The 18,905-nt window shown below is 40.8% G+C and overlaps 1 protein-coding gene across 3 annotated transcripts in view; it reads left to right on the plus strand.

The window, feature by feature from the left end:
- The first annotated feature begins 56 nt into the window (after positions 1–56).
- Positions 57–18,905, plus strand: part of LOC5508135 (X-ray repair cross-complementing protein 5) — a 39,379-nt gene continuing 20,530 nt past the window's right edge. Inside the window, exons 1-19 of one of the 3 annotated variants that reach the window (XR_007314153.1) lie at positions 57–204; positions 648–761; positions 1,471–1,522; positions 2,376–2,492; positions 3,154–3,171; positions 3,589–3,637; positions 4,826–4,945; positions 10,825–10,957; positions 11,414–11,478; positions 11,632–11,749; positions 12,979–13,129; positions 13,382–13,491; positions 14,070–14,132; positions 15,316–15,453; positions 15,839–15,929; positions 16,965–17,025; positions 17,248–17,323; positions 18,016–18,083; positions 18,611–18,671. Coding sequence is in view for 2 of the 3 variants with exons in the window: in XM_048734327.1 (XP_048590284.1) it covers positions 166–204; positions 648–761; positions 1,471–1,522; positions 2,376–2,492; positions 3,154–3,171; positions 3,589–3,637; positions 4,826–4,945; positions 10,825–10,957; positions 11,414–11,478; positions 11,632–11,749; positions 12,979–13,129; positions 13,382–13,491; positions 14,070–14,132; positions 15,316–15,453; positions 15,839–15,929; positions 16,965–17,025; positions 17,248–17,323; positions 18,016–18,083; positions 18,611–18,671 (1,644 nt within the window). In the remaining variant the exon portion in view is untranslated. Of the gene's footprint in view, positions 205–647; positions 762–1,470; positions 1,523–2,375; positions 2,493–3,153; positions 3,172–3,588; positions 3,638–4,371; positions 4,413–4,825; positions 4,946–10,824; positions 10,958–11,413; positions 11,479–11,631; positions 11,750–12,978; positions 13,130–13,381; positions 13,492–14,069; positions 14,133–15,315; positions 15,454–15,838; positions 15,930–16,964; positions 17,026–17,247; positions 17,324–18,015; positions 18,084–18,610; positions 18,672–18,905 lie in introns of those variants that run through there. The other 2 variants (XM_048734327.1, XM_048734328.1) reach the window with 2 other exon arrangements.

An 18,905-nucleotide genomic window follows, 5' to 3' on the forward strand; every position in this document is an offset into this window, starting at 1 on the left:
TATACTGAACGACAATGGAAAGCGTCACGCAAAATAAAAATCTATCTTAATGGCTTATACGACGACGATGCGTTCCAAAGTCAACAAATAAAGCCTTCTGCGCGTTACTGATGAATTGCGTGACATAAATTTTGGCGGGAAAACTACCGTGTCTGATCTTGCCCGATGACGTCATTACACCCAGGATTCAAGATGGCGGCAAAGGTAAGCTGTTGTTGTGTTGTCTATTAAAAGTGTTTAGCTGGTTTTAATTCTCTTTCATGAACTGTGAAAGTGAAATAGATTTATGGAATGGCATCTTTTCCACGCACTTACAATGGTGTAATGGAAACATTCTTTGAAAGTCGTTTAGTCCAAAACCAACACATTCTTTTAGTGTTTTCGAATTTTTAGTTCGAGAACATTTTCATTCATTCTTTCTGCGAAAAGATATGAAGGAAAGCAGAATTTTTCGTTACTTACGATGCTTGCATTGCATAAGTCGTAATAGTTGCTAAGAGTTTTTTAATAAAAAGTTATTTTACTTAATGTTAACAATGCTGGTTACAGGCTCAGGCTAGGCTAAGAATAAACAATAAACTGTCAATCGACCCAGCAGACGTAGCGCATAAAATAGAATAAATAATATGTGTTTACCTATCTGGTAGGACGCAGTGGCAATTATACTTGACATTGGGCCATCCATGTCCAGTGCGCCCCCTGGCCATGAAACCTCCCTGGAGCTGTCAATCAAAGCTATCAACATGATCATTCAGCGCAAGGTGGTGTATATATGGGATGTAGATCTCAGTCTACTTGTACCTGCTAACTTTTCAAATATTTTCAGAGTCTATCTTTTTCCTATGAATCAAAATATGTTTTTTCAAAGGAAGCAGAGGTTCAATTTCCATTGGACCGACATGACTGAAAAACATGAAATGGTGCTTCAAATAAAGCCCATTTTACATTTGATAAGACAAATACTAAATTGTTGCAACTTTTTGTAAAGTGCCATTAAATTTGAGCTTTATTCCCTGAGCCCATACATAGCACAAGGATGATCGAGGAAAAAATATATTTAAAAGCCCAAATCTGGGTATTTGTCTTTTGAAAATCAGTCTGGGATACAAGGATCGGATGGCCATTGTAAGAAATTGTGTCTTCTTTCTCTATCTCCAATTGGCATTTCCAGGTTTTTCTATCCGGTCTATTGGACCTCTGATTTGTCAAAGATGGTCCAATATGTAGAAACTATACCCAAGTTTTCCAAGCCCTTGATAGTCTGCTCATAAACATGCAATCATCCTTTTGCTTAAAAAGGGTAGTTTATAGAATCTTCAGAACCAATCCTGGGTCTGCCACTGGGTATTACTTGTCTTTGGGTACTCTAGACATATGGAGAGGGGTTCTTTCCTGTTAGAGTTCCAGGTTCTTTCCTGGAACTCTAAGGTATATTGTTTGATTTATTATACATTTTTTTCCTGGTTTTAGATGTTTGCAAATGCAAAAGATGAATTCTCACTTATTCTTTTTGGAACTGAAGGTATATACTGCTCAGTGCTTTCTATAAAGAAATGGAGATGTGGGATTACCATTCTTCTGCCATGTTTAAATGATTAAATTCATTTTTTAGACTGTTTACTTGGGCGCATAAAGGCTGATGTAGACAGCACAATTTAGTTGATGCGACTTGCCCCAAACACTTCCACACTTAACAACTCTGCTATGATGCTTGAATACAAAAGCCATAGTGTGTACTTCAGGGCTAGGACATTTCATAGACAGGTCGCATATGGGGGAGAGGGACAGAGGAGGTGTGTTTTCTGATAAAAATCTGACCATCCCCGATAGAACAAAAAGGAGACAGATTTTTTTTTGCCATTGCAGTATACGTTTATTATCAGATTTGGCTACAATAAAGTTGGACCTTCTAATTCGCTTATGCTTTATAGTTTTGTCTAAAAGTAGCAAACCAAAAGTAGCGAACCAAAGTACCGAACCAAAAGTGGACTTCTGGATGTTGTGTGGGGGGAGGGGGGTGGCTGCGTACCTGACCTGTGATATATTTACCTGTGCACCTTATCTTACAGCCAAATTCGTTGTTGCACGACCTCGGCAAATTCAAAATCCTTGTATCGTTTGGGAATAGCAAGTAGTCAGACACAAGCTTTGGGGGCGGTTTGTCTGGTTTTGATTGTGTGGTTTGATTGACCAAGCGCTATTCCCAAACAAAGAAAGGAATTTTCGATTCTGGGCGGCCACGCAACAACACATTCTAGCCAGTGAAACACATTACCATGGCCATCTAGAAGGATTTCAGAAAACTATTCAGAGTAGAATTACATTTTTCAGCGATGCTTTGCCTGTTTCGTAATACTTTCTATCTGAATACACAGAGACTTCCAACAGGCTTAATGAAGAGTGTGGAGGCTATGAGAACATAAGCGTCGTCAAGGATCTTGCCCCCCCTGACCTGGAGATGCTAAGGTTCATTCATGGCGGAATCACACCTGGTAAGTTGTGCTGTAATGCCCATAGTGGCCAGTGGTGCCTGCGTACCCCATTCTTTGGGTTTCAATATTTTACACCATGTAGAAAATAGGACTTTGCTCTGAACATGAAGCAGGTGGACAGTGTGTCGGCAACAATTCCTTCCAACTATAAGACTGTATAGCTTGCCAATCACAGAGCACCACCAGACCGGAATCAGTTGCATCTACAGTACCATTTTTACAGTGACACGACTGCACATTGTTATAATTAATTACATACTACATGTTACACAAAATGTAGAAAAAGTGAAATCATACAAGAGGGGGTTGGGTATTTTTTTTGGTTGGTGAGTTTCTATCATTGCTTCCTTTGGATTCCTGACCGAAATCAGTTTAATCTACAGTACTAAGTACCATTCCTACAGTGACATGATTGCACATCATTATAACTAATTACACACTACATGTTACACATAATGTAAAAAAAATTTCAGATCATACAAGAGAATTCAGGGTTGGGTAATTTTTTGGTTGAAGAGTTTCTATCATTACTTCCTTTGGCTTCCTGTGTTGTTTGCAGTGGTCAGGGGTTTCCCCCCGTATAGTCTTTGTTATCGACTGTAGTTATGACTTTATTCATTCTGGTCCACGCTTATATCTACTGTTGTTGTTCTGTTATTAGGGTCTGAAGAAACAGATTGTATCCTTTATCATATCCAGTGATGGGCCCATGTCCATAAAAGGGGTCCTGGGGGTCAACCCTGGTCAGTTGAGAAAAATTGTACGGGTAACCACTGAATGTTTTGGATTGACTATTTGAAGTGTTAAAATAGGCTGATCAAGCTATGAATTTAGCGACTTGTTACATTTGATTGGTAGCCACTTTTTGCCTTATATAAAAGAATAAGTAGAAAAACTTTTCAGACTTGGTATTCTACCAAAATGTGGATTATTTTTCAGGGCTTTTTACAGATAAAAATAACAACACTGCAATGCATTCTTCGAAGCCTGGTGTGTAACTATGATCTTATTTTAGAAAAAAGGAGAGGGTGTAAAACAGTTCTAAATGTATTTAAAATTACTTTTATCAGAATATTTTTTTCTTGACTTTATTAAGTCATTGATGCAGTTGTAGTTGCAATGGACTTACTCAGGGAAAAGACCAGGTAGGGAGTACATACCCATGGACTTACTCAGGGAAAATACCAGGTAGGGAGTACATACCCATGGACTTACTCAGGGAAAATACCAGGTAGGGAGTACATACCCATGGACTTACTCAGGGAAAATACCAGGTAGGGAGTACATACCCATGGACTTACTCAGGAAATATACCAGGTAGGGAGCACATACCCATGGACTTACTCAGGGAAAATACCAGGTAGGGAGCACATACCCATGGACTTACTCAGGGAAAATACCAGGTAGGGAGCACACACCCATGGACTTACTTAGGGAAAAGACCAGGTATGGTAGTACATACCCACGGACTTACTCAGGGACAAGACCAGGTAGGGAGTACATACCCATGGACTTACTCAGGAGCAAGACCAGGTAGGGAGCACATACCCATGGACTTACTCAGGGAAAATACCAGGTAGGGAGCACACACCCATGGACTTATTCAGGGAAAAGACCAGGTAGGGAGCACATACCCATGGACTTACTCAGGGGCAAGACCAGGTAGGGAGCACACACCCATGGACTTACTCAGGGACAAGACCAGGTAGGGAGCACACACCCATGGACTTACTCAGGGGCAAGACCAGGTAGGGAGCACATACCCATGGACTTACTCAGGGAAAAGACCAGGTAGGGAGCACATACCCATGGACTTGCTCAGGGAAAAGACCAGGTAGGGAGCATATACCCATGGACTTACTCAGGGACAAGACCAGGTAAGGAGTGCATACCCATGGACTTACTCAGGGAAAAGACCAGGTAGGGAGCACATACCCATGGACTTACTCAGGGGCAAGACCAGGTAGGGAGCACATACCCATGGACTTACTCAGGGAAAATACCAGGTAGGGAGCACATACCCATGGACTTACTCAGGGATAAGACCAGGTAGGGAGCACATACCCATGGACTTACTCAGGGACAAGACCAGGTAGGGAGCACATACCCATAGACTAATGCGTAGACTCAAGCTATAAGGCATTTGAGCCCCAGAACGTCTGTGAGAGAGCCTAGTTTTGATATCAGGTCATTAAATAATTATCTCTTTGTTTGTTTGTTTGTTTGTTTGTTTGCTTGCTTGTTTGTTTGTTTGTTTGCTTGTTTGTTTGTGTGTTTGTCTGTTTGTTTGTTTGTTTTTGAAAAAAAATTGGAATTCTCTGTTGCTTTCGCAGGGGAAAGAAGTGTGATAAAAAGATCTACTTGTTCACGGATTTGGGTTCACCGTTTGGCAATGACCAGTTGGATAAGATTGTCGATGGGCTAATAGAACTAGACGCTCAGTTTGTTCTTGTGTAAGTATATCACTTTTTAACGCCTCATCTGCACGTGCCAATTTCATCACAGGGGTCCCAGGCTAGTGCGGTATGGTAGTACGTACCCAAGGACTTACTCAGGGACAAGACCAAGTGGGAGTACATACCCATGGATTTACTCAGGGACAAGACCAGGTATGGTAGTACATACCCATGGATTTACTTAGGGAAAAGACCAGGTATGGTAGTACATACCCATGGACTTACTCAGGGACAAGACCAGGTAGGGAGCACATACCCATGGATTTACTTAGGGACAAGACCAAGTGGGAGTACATACCCATGGACTTACTCAGGGACAAGACCAAGTGGGAGTACATACCCATGGACTTACTCAGGGACAAGACCAAGTGGGAGTACATACCCATGGATTTACTTAGGGAAAAGACCAGGTATGGTAGCACATACCCATGGACTTACTCAGGGACAAGACCAAGTGGGAGTACATACCCATGGATTTACTTAGGGAAAAGACCAAGTGGGAGTACATACCCATGGATTTACTTAGGGACAAGACCAGGTATGGTAGTACATACCCATGGACTTACTCAGGGACAATACCAGGTAGGGAGTACATACCCATGGACTTACTTAGGGACAAGACCAGGTAGGGAGTACATACACGTGGACTTATCTGCACGTGCCAATTTTATCACAGAGGTCCCAGGCTAGTGTGTAGCCAAGGAGTGATTCTGTGCACAATTAAAATCGGAAAATTCAGAAAATTTGAGAGTCTATAAAATTAGTCTATAATCTGAGTGTGGATATTTTTACAAAGCTAGAAATGAAATTAATTTTTCAACTGCTTTTTGGAAGGGGGTCATTATCAGGCTAAGCTGTCGTTTTGAGAGACTTCGAGATTTGGCGATCTTTCGGGGACCATTCGTTTACAGTGTACAAGGAGAAGAAGGGACTCTTTCTTAGATGAGCCCGTTTAAAGGCGTATTTTTCACGACCATGTCAAGATCTCCTGGAAAGTGACTTGGAATTTCGCGCTCTTCTGCTTTAGTCTCGTTGTTTAATTGTGCTGCCTTCTAACGGCAAAGCAAGGTCTCTGGTAAAGCGACTGAAAATTCTGCACTCTTTAAATGAGACCAAGGAAACCTGCTTTACTCTGCGGTTTGCTGAGGTGTTTTCTTGCGACATTACCTGTTTAGAAGCTTCTGGAAATTCAGCACTTCTTCAAGATAAAAAGAACGGTCTACCTAAGACTGCCCTTTGTTGGGGTGTCTCCTTACGACATCGTAATATCTCCCGAAAAGCGGCCCGAAACTTGGCACTTTTCCAAAAAATTACCAAAGGGTTCAGCCAACAATTTGTGAAAATGCAAGTCCAAATAAAAGCGGTGCTATCATATGGCGATTCCGAGAAGACTTTTCTAGCTATGAGCCCAGATAGAGCGTGGGTTGCAACCCACATAAACGTGACGCCAACAAACCACAAACGAACGTTCTTGAAGTTGCTACCCGTAGTTTCCGACCACCCTAGCCTTCGATGCTCAATGGCTATCTGGCGCTGGTGCTGCCGGCTTTTTCTTGTCACCACGAAACAACAGAAGACAGAGACACATACACATGCCAAGTACAGTGCGGAAAGCACATTTATGTAAACGCTAGTCCAGCTTTCGACATAGAATATTGTACTCGTGATAGTGGCTACGACCCAGGATGTTGTGACAGACAGTGTCACGCGCTCTTTCGTGACAATACTCGGGTAACGCAACGGTCGTGTTATGGCGATATACCTTTCTATGTTGATAAGCATGACGTGCAGTAACGAGGTCCCGTAGAAGGTTCTTATCACTGAGAACGTCAGCTCCTCCATCACGCACCGTGTCACGCTTGTCATGCCGTACATGAGCGTGACACACACGAAAAGTGGTTGTGCCACCAGACCACAAAGACCATCGGCCACCGCGAGCCATCCGACGAGAGTGTTCGATGTACTGCGCATGTGCGGGTACCTTAGCAACGCCAGAATGACAAGAGCGTTTGCGAACACTGTAAAAGGAATGCTAACGGTGTTGACAATTACCGCTGTCCAGATAATCCCTGATGTCGGGCTCGCTTGGTAAGCGGAACCGAATGTCAGAGCTTGATGACGTAACGTGAAGCATAAAAACGAGGGCTGCTGGCTGGAACTGAATTTGCTGCTATTTAACATCATGCATGAAATATACCTTCAGGGATGGTGTTTAATCTGATTTAAACAGTTTCGTTGGCCTTATCATACATGTTTTGGGTTAATTCTTTGCTTTGAAGCTTTTAATGCTATCCAGTTTGATTTTACAATGTTTCGTTAGTGTTCCGATAGCTGGCATTTTTGTGCTGGATATTTTTTCGTGGGAGTCCGGTTCATTGCAATCAAATTTTGGGTTTTACCGTCGATGAAGTCGGGTGGAATAACCGAATATTTGGCTTCCTTCTTAATCTTTCTTTTTTTTTTTTCCGAGCCTTGATCGGTGTAAATCATCCAATGAAAAAAGAACGCCTTAGTCCTATGTTCGTCAGCTCTCTCTTCTCTCTCCTCGAATTCCTACTAAAAGTAAATAAATATAAGAACACATATTGGACATTAAAGGCATATTACCAAAAACTACCTAATCACATTTTAACTTAACAACAGGAGCACAAAAATAGCAAGCATTGAACACTTCCCGTGAATTTCACAGGGTTTAAGAGAAGGTCAACGGAGCGAAGTGAAGACAGTAACCGCAACAATACATAAATGAATGAGGGACGCATGACAAAATGTTTAGCTTGCATAATGTACAAAAGTAAAATTATTAGACTTTTTGATACTGAGTGGTGACGTATTCTTGTTAATCTGCCCTGGAAAAGTCTTATTTAAACGGCAGAGTCGACAGTTTGGCAGGTGTATCATGTTGATTATGAAATATCGAAAACGAATTTTACATCTTTTTTAACCTAATATTCACAGGGGCCGTATCCAGGATTTTAAAATGGGGGGTGGGGTGGGAATGGCCAGATAGACGGCTTAATGTTTAACTGATCCAGTGGTTCTTGGTAAGTCTTACAGATTTATCAATACTGTATTGGATTTATCACGTCAGCAAAGTAGGCACCGCAGGCGAAAGCACACGGACAGTACCTCCCGTCCCTTGTTTTTTTTACCCCAAAAAGGGAGGTGGATAACCAACCAATCCACCCCCCCCCCCCCCTTCCCCTGTATCCGCCCTGTGGTTAAGCTATGTTGACCGGGCTTTGGTCAACGGTGCTACTCTGTTTTTTACTCTGTTTTTTTTTTCCAATTATTATGGGTTAGAATAATAAATAATAACATAAAGAGAATGATCAGGCCATCAAAGAGCTAGGGCCACCAGAAAATAAGACTATTTGTTTGTCATTATAGCCCTGTCGTCGATACACAGATTTTGTTATCCTCACAACCTTTTTCGCATGCTTTCTCCAGGTTATGGTACATTTTTTATACTTTTCCATCGAGAAAAAAACGCGAAGCTATTATAACATTTGACTGAGTTTTCTTTTTCAAAATAATGTGAATTTTGCAGATTGTTTCGTACCTTTTAGAGTTTCGAATTGTCTTCAAAGTGAGTGTTGATCGTTCTGGATAGTGACTGCTCGTTGTCACGGCTAGACTCTCTTTCACTAGGTTAAAAGAATGAACAAGTGTTCTGAATAGCAGCTGTACATAACGCTAAAAAATAAGACTTTCTTTATAACTTAAATTGTTATTTTCCTCTAAAAGCCGCTAGTTGAGGAAAAGACTACATGTAGTGATTAAACAAAAGTTTGATTCGGATGCAATCAAGCGCTTTGGTTTAACTAAAAACGAAGAAATTAAATGAACAGACAAGGCGAATACTCGCTAGAGTATTTTTGGTAAATTTTTTTTATAAAATCAATAATGATGAAAATGTGATCTCTCATCCTCTAGCAAAAACAAAAAATGTGGGAACAATAATTTTTTACTACATCCCTACTTTTAAAATATTATAGATGATTTTATAGCCCTCGTGTGTTTTCCTGTTGAGAAGGCTTTTAGTTTAAAAGGTCTCAACCTGGTAAACCAATAACAGGCCGCTGTTTTTATTATGAGCTGGACACTTAAAGCAGAGATAAGCCTGCTGTTTGTGAGGTAATCAGATGGTATCGTTTACTTCTAAATGGGTACTACTCGCACACTTAAATATTGTGTAAAAATATTTTTATGACAGAAATATGACTTACATCAACTCTAATAAACGGAAAGGAGCTTATTTTCTGTGATAAAGATAAAAATAAATACTATAGTTGTCTTAGTCTTTGCATTTTTCATTTAAGTAAACGTACAGCATCTACTTTAAAAAAGTTGTTTTCAAGTCAACTCGAGATAAACGCACCACAATATTGTATTTATCTGACAGATCAAAAGCCATTAAGTATAACTGGGCTGTTTTACAAAGCCCCGTCCAAACTGCGCCAGCACCTGCCAGCATTGCTGGCGAATTCTTGCTCGACTGACCACAAGACAAAGGAAATGTCAGAAAGTCCATTTCCCATTTTAACATTTCCCTTGTCCTATAGTCAGTCAACCGAAAATTCGCCAGCAATGCTGGCAAGTGCTGGCACAGTTTGCACGGGGCTTAATTCCACATAATTTTAATTGTTTTCAAGCTTTCACTCTTTTGCGTGCTAGTGCCCGGGGCTAATTGCCGGGTCTGTGGGTGTCCCAGGCTCCCTAGTCTGTAAAACAAAACTTGACACTACGCATCGTGAGACGGCTCACGCTTTCCATGATACTCAGCCTCCTTCCCAAGGCTGGTCCAATTAACGTTCTTAAAGAGGCTTTTACTTTACGATTCTAGGCACGTTTCTCACAAATTGGGGATGTTAAGTAGTCTCGTATATTAAACGTCCAACGAAAGAAAAGAATTAATAACATGTAAGACTTAAAACATTGAAGACGACTTGAACCCCCTGAAGTCGACATTGAAGATTGCTTACCCCATTGAAGACGACGAACCGCCTAAAGTCTGTCCCTTATTACTCTTTAAAAACTAAATTCCATTCCACTAAATTCCATAAGGGGGAGGGGGAGGGAGGGAGTTTTTTATGCCTTTGCAGCATCTCCACGTTACGTTTATTGTAGGATTTGGCTACATACCAGAGTGATCTAGCTTATGATTTTGAGTTTTGTCTACAAATAGCACGTCTATTGAGAACCAAAAGTGGACTTTCGGCCGTTGTGGGGAGGGGGGGGGGGGGGGTGCGTCCGCACCCTCCCCCCCTGGGTACGGGCCTGATCTTATATCCACGAGTACTGGAATCTCACAGAAATAACTACGAGATTCTTAGTCTCTTTACATTTTAGGGATTAATGTTACTCTTCTCGGTAAAGGTTTTTTTGTTAAACACTCAGCCAAAAAAGCACCGAATAAGCCATTCAAATATCTTAAGTATCCGAACTACTGTTACAGCACATATATTATATAAAACACTTATTTTATGAGGCTAGAATTTTGTAAAGACTGTATGTGGACAAAACGACTCTACCTGTGGACGAACTGGGTGTAGACGAAACGTTATGATTGTGGTTTTGGTGATAATTGTGAGACTTTGCTGTTGTCCTTATGGATATTTAAAGCCGCATTGTCACCAGTTCACTTCCTGAGGTCCGACGGAAACCTCGGACAAAAGAATCTATTAGAATCCGCGCTATTTAACATGCCATCCGCTCTAAATTATCAATCACATCCTCGAAGAACTTGCAAAAGACACACTGCTTTCAATATTTTGAGATATTTTTCGCGTTTTCTGTTGAAAATCATGTTACGTAATCGACCGGAAGTAAACTGGTGACGATGCGGCTTAAATCACATTTACTTAAATACACAGAGGGCCAGATCTGTTCGCTGCTGCTGATGATGATGCAAAAGAAGGTGATGATGCCGGGGAAGGTACGTCTGACGGTAGGAGGGATGGGAATAGCAGACAAGACGGTCACAGGAAACAGAAGACAGCACAGCAGGTAACTGAGATGCGTGTAGTCATGACCGTGGAGTTATGAGCTTGTGGTTATGAGTGTGTAGTCATTACCGTGTAGTCATGTGCGTGTAGTTATGAGCGTGTAGTTATGAGCGTGTAGTTATGACCATATAGTCATGACCGTGGATTTATGAGCGTGTAGTTATGACCGTGTAGTTATGACCGTGTAGTTATGAGCGTGTAGTTATGAGCGTGTAGTCATGAGCCTGTAGTTGTGACCATATAGTCATGAGCTTCAATACGAATGTATGTATTTTTGGTTGTGGTGCGCTCCTGAGGAACAGATGTCTTTCGAGAGTTCTCAGTTATTTTTCTACAAATAAAAAAGTTTATGCACCTGTAAAAAACGACCTCAAGTTGCTTATGGTTCATGTTCTTCTGTATTTTTTTGTTGACCTGCCATTTGGCAGTTTCCTATCTCGTAACCTTGTATTTTCAGATTGCTGGTGAAAAATGCGTCCAACAACTTCTCGAGGCCGTGGATGGGTCTACCTACTCATTCAGGTAAGCACGAGCTACCGTTTACTTATTAGATAAGGCTCATAACGGATATGAATATATTTTGTGACAAAAATGTGTCACTTGAGTCGGCGCATAGCCGTGATGCTGTCGTTCCTAACTACCTGATAAAGGTCTCTGTTACTTCTTTTACCGCAGCGATGCGCTCCCAATCCTAAGCTTCTTTGAAACGAGAGCTATTAAACAAACAACGGTGTTCAGAGGTCCACTGGAGATTGGGTCTTCACTCAAAATAAACGTCCATGGATATAACAGAGTGAGTACATTTCCACAGATTTCTTGGAATTTCCCATGAACCTAACTATGACCAATTGATGGGTATAACGGTTAGTACCCTTGCATTAATTGCTTAGAATTTCTTGGAATTTCCCATGAACCTTTCTTACATCAATTGATGGATATAACAGGGTAAGTATACTTTAAAATTCGTGGAATTCACCATGAGCGTAACTATGATCAATTGATGGGTAAAACGGTTAGTACCCTCGCATAAATTTCTAAGAATTTCTTGGAATTTCCCATGAACCTTACTTACATCAATTGATGGGTATAACGGTTAGTACCCTCGCATAAATTTCTTAGAATTTCTTGGAATTTCCCATGAACCTTACTTACATCAATTGATGGATAAAACAGGGTAAGTATACTTTAATATTCTTGGAATTCACCATGAGCTTAACTATGATCGATTGATGGGTATAACGGTTAGTACCCTTGCATTAATTGCTTAGAATTTCTTGGAATTCCCCATGAACCTTTCTTACATCAATTGATGGATATAACAGGGTAAGTATACTTTAAAATTAGTGGAATTCACCATGAGCGTAACTATGATCAATTGATGGGTAAAACGGTTAGTACCCTCCCATAAATTTCTAAGAATTTCTTGGAATTTCCCATGAACCTTACTTACATCAATTGATGGGTATAACGGTTAGTACCCTCGCATAAATTTCTTAGAATTTCTTGGAATTTCCCATGAACTTTACTCACATCAATTGATGGATAAAACAGGGTAAGTATACTTTAATATTCTTGGAATTCACCATGAGCGTAACTATGATCAATTGATGGGTATAACGGTTAGTACCCTTGCATTAATTGCTTAGAATTTCTTGGAATTTCCCATGAACCTTTCTTACATCAATTGATGGATATAACAGGGTAAGTATACTTTAAAAATTCGTGGAATTCACCATGAGCGTAACTATGATCAATTAGTGGTAATAATGGTTAGTACCCTCGCATAAATTTCTTAGAATTTCTTGGAATTTCCCATGAACCTTACTAAGATCAATTGATGGATATAACAGGGTCGTGGAGCTCCTACATAGATATTTTCTTGTTGAGGGTCCTTGAAGGAGGGCAGCTATATTTGTTATACATTGCCCTCCCTTTTTCTAACACGATGGAATCATTACGGACGGTTCTTTTTTATATAGTAATATATAGTATTTTTTATATATTGTTTCTGTTTGCCTCTAGGTACGAGAAGAGAAGTTAGCATCCTGGAAGAAGTTATCCGCCATAGCGCAGGCATCGCCCAACTCCGATTCTATGGAAGTGACAATGGAACGAACTTACCATCGCAATGACGAAGATCAGACAGAGATCGAAAAGGAGAATGTCGCACAAGGTAAGCTTAACCCAAATACTTCGAGACGGAATTGAATGGAATTGAAGCCTATCCTAATTACAGGGCCATAACCATTACTTTGGGATTTCAAGGAAACTAAGCTTTATCCCAAATGTTGTCTTACCATACTATACCATTTTTTCCAGAGTTTATTGAAGCGCGATTATCAAAAAGATACACTATCTTATTTTTTTTTTTCAACTGTTTTACAGTTACGGAAATCGCACTAACTTTTCGAATTTAATCTGACAGGGTACCGCTACGGCAAGACGATAGTGCCTTTAACAAAGATTGACAAGGAAGGCATGAAACTAGAAACGGAGAAGTGCCTATCTGTCCTTGGATTCAGTCACAAGGATAACGTATGTGTGTAGCATAACCTCAACAAAACGAGACTCAAAATATAAATAACAATTACTATTTCTGGTACTGCCAACAGTAAATATGTTGGGCGCCGATGGATTATTTTTCATTTATTAGAGGCAGATAATAGAGACCTTAAGCAACGTCGATAGCAGCACGTGAAAATGCATTCTGTCTGATAAATTTTAGCTGTTTTCACCAAACCACGACGTGAAAACTACAAGTTTCACGGTCAATTGAGGACGCGCACGTTTGCTCTGTAAACCCCTCTACCTAGGTTCGCTACTTTAAAAATGATGTCCTTAGTTTATTTTTATTTGTTTTGACTATAATGTTTTGCTTATTCTATTGCAATTAAATTTGAATTGATCGCCAAGCGCGAACGCATCAGTCTCGATCTCGTTGCCCTAGCCGTCGTCGTCGTCCTTGCTTAAGGTCCCTAATGAGCATCCTATAACATATGAATGTGGTTTTCTTTGTGCAGGCTTTCAATTTTGATGCAATTTTCGGTAAAGTTTATCCCCAGTCACCTTGTCACTACGGACAAAAGACGTATATCTATTTCCTTGCTCCACAGATCAAAAGACATCACTACATCGGCGAAAATGTTACCGCCTTCACAGCTCAGCCTGAAGACGAGGTATGTTATGTGAAAACTCACTTGGTTAAGGTATGCTATGACGAGGTACGTTATGTGAAAACTCTCTTGGGTAAATATGCTATGACGAGGTATGTTATTTGAAAACTCTCTTGGGTAAGGTATGCTATGACGAGGTATGTTATGTGAAAACTCTCTTGGGTAAGGTATGCTATGACGAGGTATGTTATGTGAAAACTCTCCTGCGTAAGGTATGCTATGACGAGGTATGTTATGTGAAAACTCTCTTGGGTAAGGTATGCTATGACGAGGTATGTTATGTGAAAACTCTCTTGGGTAAGGCATGCTATGACGAGGTATGTTATGTGAAAACTCTCTTGGGTAAGGTATGCTATGACGAGGTATGTTATGTGAAAACTCTCTTGGGAAGGATAAGCTATGACGAGGTATGTTATGTGAAAACTCTCTTGGGTAAGATATGCTATGACGAGGTATGTTATGTGAAAACTCTCTTGGGTAAGGTATGCTATGACGAGGTATGTTATGTGAAAACTCTCTTGGGTAAGGTATGCTATGACGAGGTATGTTATGTGAAAACTCTCTTGGGTAAGGTATTCTATGACGAGGTATGTTATGTGAAAACTCTCTTGGGAAGGATAAGCTATGACGAGGTATGTTATGTGAAAACTCTCTTGGGTAAGATATGCTATGACGAGGTATGTTATGTGAAAACTCTCTTGGGTAGGGTATGCTATGAAGAGGTATGTTATGTGAACACTTTCTTGGGTAAGGTATGCTATTGCGGATTTCTCTAGAGGTGGGTCAGTGTTCATTTCAATTTTAAGACGTCCACTAAGAGCCCACGTTTTAAAGTCAGTATTGTGCGATTGGCAGAGACTAGATAATGACTGGAAGTTACTTGCTACCCTTGTTGCCACCTGAAGAATCCTTCTCCTTTGTTTGCCTTCCCTTTACCAATAGTTTGCTTTCCATCCCTCCCAATAGTTTTTTTTTTACATCGTATACCATTATCTGCCGTTTACACTTTGTTTTCCCTCTTTTTGCCATTATCTTTCCTGCTTCCCTTTGTTCCAGTTACACGCCATTGACAATTACTTGCCGTCTCCCCTTCCCCTCTCTTTGCCCTCTCTATGCCATTACCTGCCATCTGCCCTTTGTTATACCCTTCATACCATCATGAGCTGTACGTGTCTTCCTCCCTCAGCATGCCTCTATAGCGTTATCAGCGTTCATCAACGCTATGCACCGATCAGATACTGTGGCTATTGTCAGGTACTGCTTCCGAAAGAACGCAGCGCCAAAGCTAGGATTCCTTTCTCCCCACATCAAGGAAGAATACGAGGTTAGTAATAATTCACTTTGAGCGTTTTTCCTTTCTGTATCTAGTTGGTTTACTCTGTACAATTTCAAAGCTAAAGTATACGCATAAAGCTTGTACACAAACTTCAAATCCTTAAAGTACATTTTCTCAATCCGTTTTCTCAACCACGTTACTTTAAGTATTGTATTCACCAGAAAGGTCATTGAAAAAAATTGTACGGTTACTTATGTGTTTCCGCATGATTGTGACTGTTTCAAAAATAACTCTAAAACCACACCACTCCTCGTACTCTTGCCGTACAAGTACCCAAAAAAGGTCAAGCAGATTTACATTTGCTTGTCTTATGGCTGATGTACTCAATGAGCATATTATTGAAAGATTTCTTATCTACTATCGTCTTATCTAGTGTTTGTTGTTCACGGCTTTTCCTTTCGCGGAAGACTTGCGGCATTTCTCATTCGCTTCCCTTGATGGTAACAAGAAACTCCAGCCAACAGGTTAGTACCATCTCCATCGATTTATCAATGCATGAGCAAGCAGACAGTTCAGCAAGCAAAGAGGCCGTGACGGGGGTCATGGCATTTAACCCTCGTTTTGCCACCTCGCAAACAGTAACTTTCGTAATAGGACCGCTCTAGCTATGTACACATTCTCACAATGTTGACTGTTCTGTATTGGTATGGCCACGGGGTGGTAGAGTAATTTTTTTCGGTTTCAGACAATGATAATCTGCAAAATCTTCTTCTCCAAACCTATTTTCTTTATAAATGCGCAATCATAGGATTTTAGAGAACATACAGCCTCTCTAAATCGGAAAGTACCTTTTCCAAGGCGAGATTAATGGCTATTTAGTACACCTGTATAGATGGATGTTTGTTCCGCTTTACAGTAAAATGACCTAAAACGCCCCCTATCTAAAGAACGCCTCTGATCTAATGAACGCTCCCCCCTAAGCTTATAAGTTTGCAATGAACGCCCCTCTCTATCAAACGCCTCCCCTCCCCTCCTCCGCTCCCTTCCCTGCAAGTATAAAAACAAACGACATCATTGCATTCGCCGCACGGTAAACGCTTGCTACGCAGGCTATAATTTAAAGTGATCCGGGCTGAGACTAGAACCCCACTGCAATTGGGCAGGGCCGTATCCAGCATGAGGCACGTGAGGCACTCGCCTCGGTAAAATTTTGATGTTTAGTGTTTCACAATTGAAAAGTATGAGATAAAACACCTGCTTTTGTTGGATTTATCATCCAGTGGCTAACTTTGCCTCGGTAAAATTGTAATTCTGGTTACACGCCTGTTGGGTTTGTTATATTTTCATAGTTTGTAAACAACGCCCCCTTCTAATAAACGCCTCTTATCTAATGAACGCCCCCCCTCGGACCGTCGAAATTTAATAAACGCTCTGGGTGTTTATTAGGTCATTTACGGTATTCCAACTGTTTCTGAGCTTTTCAAAATGAGGTCAAGGTTAATCCTTAACCATTAGAAGGCCTCTTGAATTACAATATTCTTTTTTTTTTTGTATTTTAGAAGACCAACTTCGTGCTATAGATGATTTGATCACCGTCATGGATTTGAGTAAAGCGCAGAGGTTTGTTGACATAATTCCCTTGAAAACTTGAGTATTAACCCTAAAGGGGTCAGTACCAATGGGACCAGGTCCCATGCGAGTAATGCGCCTAATTTTGTGGTTGCAATGTAAGTGTTGTCCAGCAGTATTTTTCCCGCGTGATTTTTTCGCGGTCCAATCACGTGATCCTCGGGCATGGTATAGATGCCATTACCGCTGACTAGTTTGTGTGTTTTATCACAGGGATGAGTATGGTGAAGCAACAGAAGCGCTAAAACCCAAGTGCACCTTTAATCCGACCAGACAGAGGGTCTTCCAGGTATGTATGAAGGCCAAAGTACACCTTGTAATCTGACCAGTCAGAGGGTTTCCAGGTATGTTAGAAGGCCAAATTACACCTTGTAATTCGACCAGAGGGTCTTCCAGGTATGAATAAAGGCCAAAGTAACCATGTAATCCGACCAGACATAGGGTCGTCCAGGTATGTATGAAGGCTAAAGTACACCTTGTAGTCCGACCAGACATAGGGTCGTCCAATAATGTATGAAGGCCAAAGTACACCTTGTAGTCCGACCAGACATAGGGTCGTCCAATTATGTATGAAGGCCAAAGTACACCTTGTAGTCCGACCAGACATAGGGTCGTCCAATTATGTATGAAGGCCAAAGTACACCTTGTAATCCGACCAGATAGAGGGTCGTCCAGGTATTTAAAAGGCCATAGAACAACTCGTTCTAATCCGACATGGCCAAATCTTAGTAGTCTAAATTGAGAATGCTATGTAATATCCTAGACAGGCGTTTGCACGCTTGTTGCAAAACAAAAAGCAAACAAAAAGCATTAAATAATGGGTTAGAAACCAACGAAAATCCTCAATATTTAATTTTCTCCCCATTATTTAATTTACTTAACGTAAATAAAAAGAAAAATATTTATTTCTGCGAAATGCGCTCGCTGAATTAACGGTGACATATCTCTTCAACCTTGCACTTATATTTTGTTGTTTTCCAGTGTATCCAGCACCGAGCTCTTCACCCTAACGACCCATCGCTTCCCAGTTTAGAACCTGTTATTGCAAGGTATTCTTCAGGCTGTGGCGACCCATGTGGCCATGGGAAGGGTGGGCTAACCTGCTTATTAAAGCCGCATTGTCACCAGTTTACTTCCGGTCGATTACGTAACAATATCCTATGATTTTTAACGGAAAACGCGAAAAATATTTCAAAATATTGAAAGCAGTTTGTTTATTGGAAGTTTCTTTGGGGATGTGGTTGATAATTTAGAGCGGATGGCCTGTTAAATATCTCGGATTCTAATAGATTCTTTTAACTGTTGAGGTTTTAGTCGGACCTCCGGAAGTAAACTGGTGATAATGCGGCTTTAAGGTTTCATATGTAAGAGCATAGAAGTGGTATGCCAATAATGGGAGTAAGCACGCAGCTGCTTTGTTTCCTATTATCTTTGTTCTACAAAGGAGTTGTTTTGTCTCTATTCTTCTCGTTCTTTATGTCGATGTGCGGATATTGTTCATTTGCCCAATCAAATTGCAGCTTGTAAGAGCTGCGTACTGACCCAATCATGGTGTCATCCTTCCATTTGTTTTCAGTTATCTCGAACCAAGTGCCGAGTTTCTGTCAGTGCGCGAACCACAGTGCCTACGAGTGAAGGTATAAGACGAATACGGGTAACGATTGATTCACTTTAAATGGAAATGAAGTGTCTAGTGTTTATATAGCGCAAATCATCATCAGAAGACATGATCAAATGGGCTTCACGACTGACATAACTCGTCAGTTTCTAGTAACGGGCTCTACTCCATGCAGTGTTGGCTAGTCCACTGTCACTTAAAGCCGGAGGTCCGACGGAAACCTCAACCGTTAAAAGACAAAAGAATCTATTAG

Source organism: Nematostella vectensis, chromosome 11 (assembly GCF_932526225.1).
Source record: "Nematostella vectensis chromosome 11, jaNemVect1.1, whole genome shotgun sequence".
Taxonomy (NCBI): Eukaryota; Metazoa; Cnidaria; class Anthozoa; order Actiniaria; family Edwardsiidae; genus Nematostella; species Nematostella vectensis.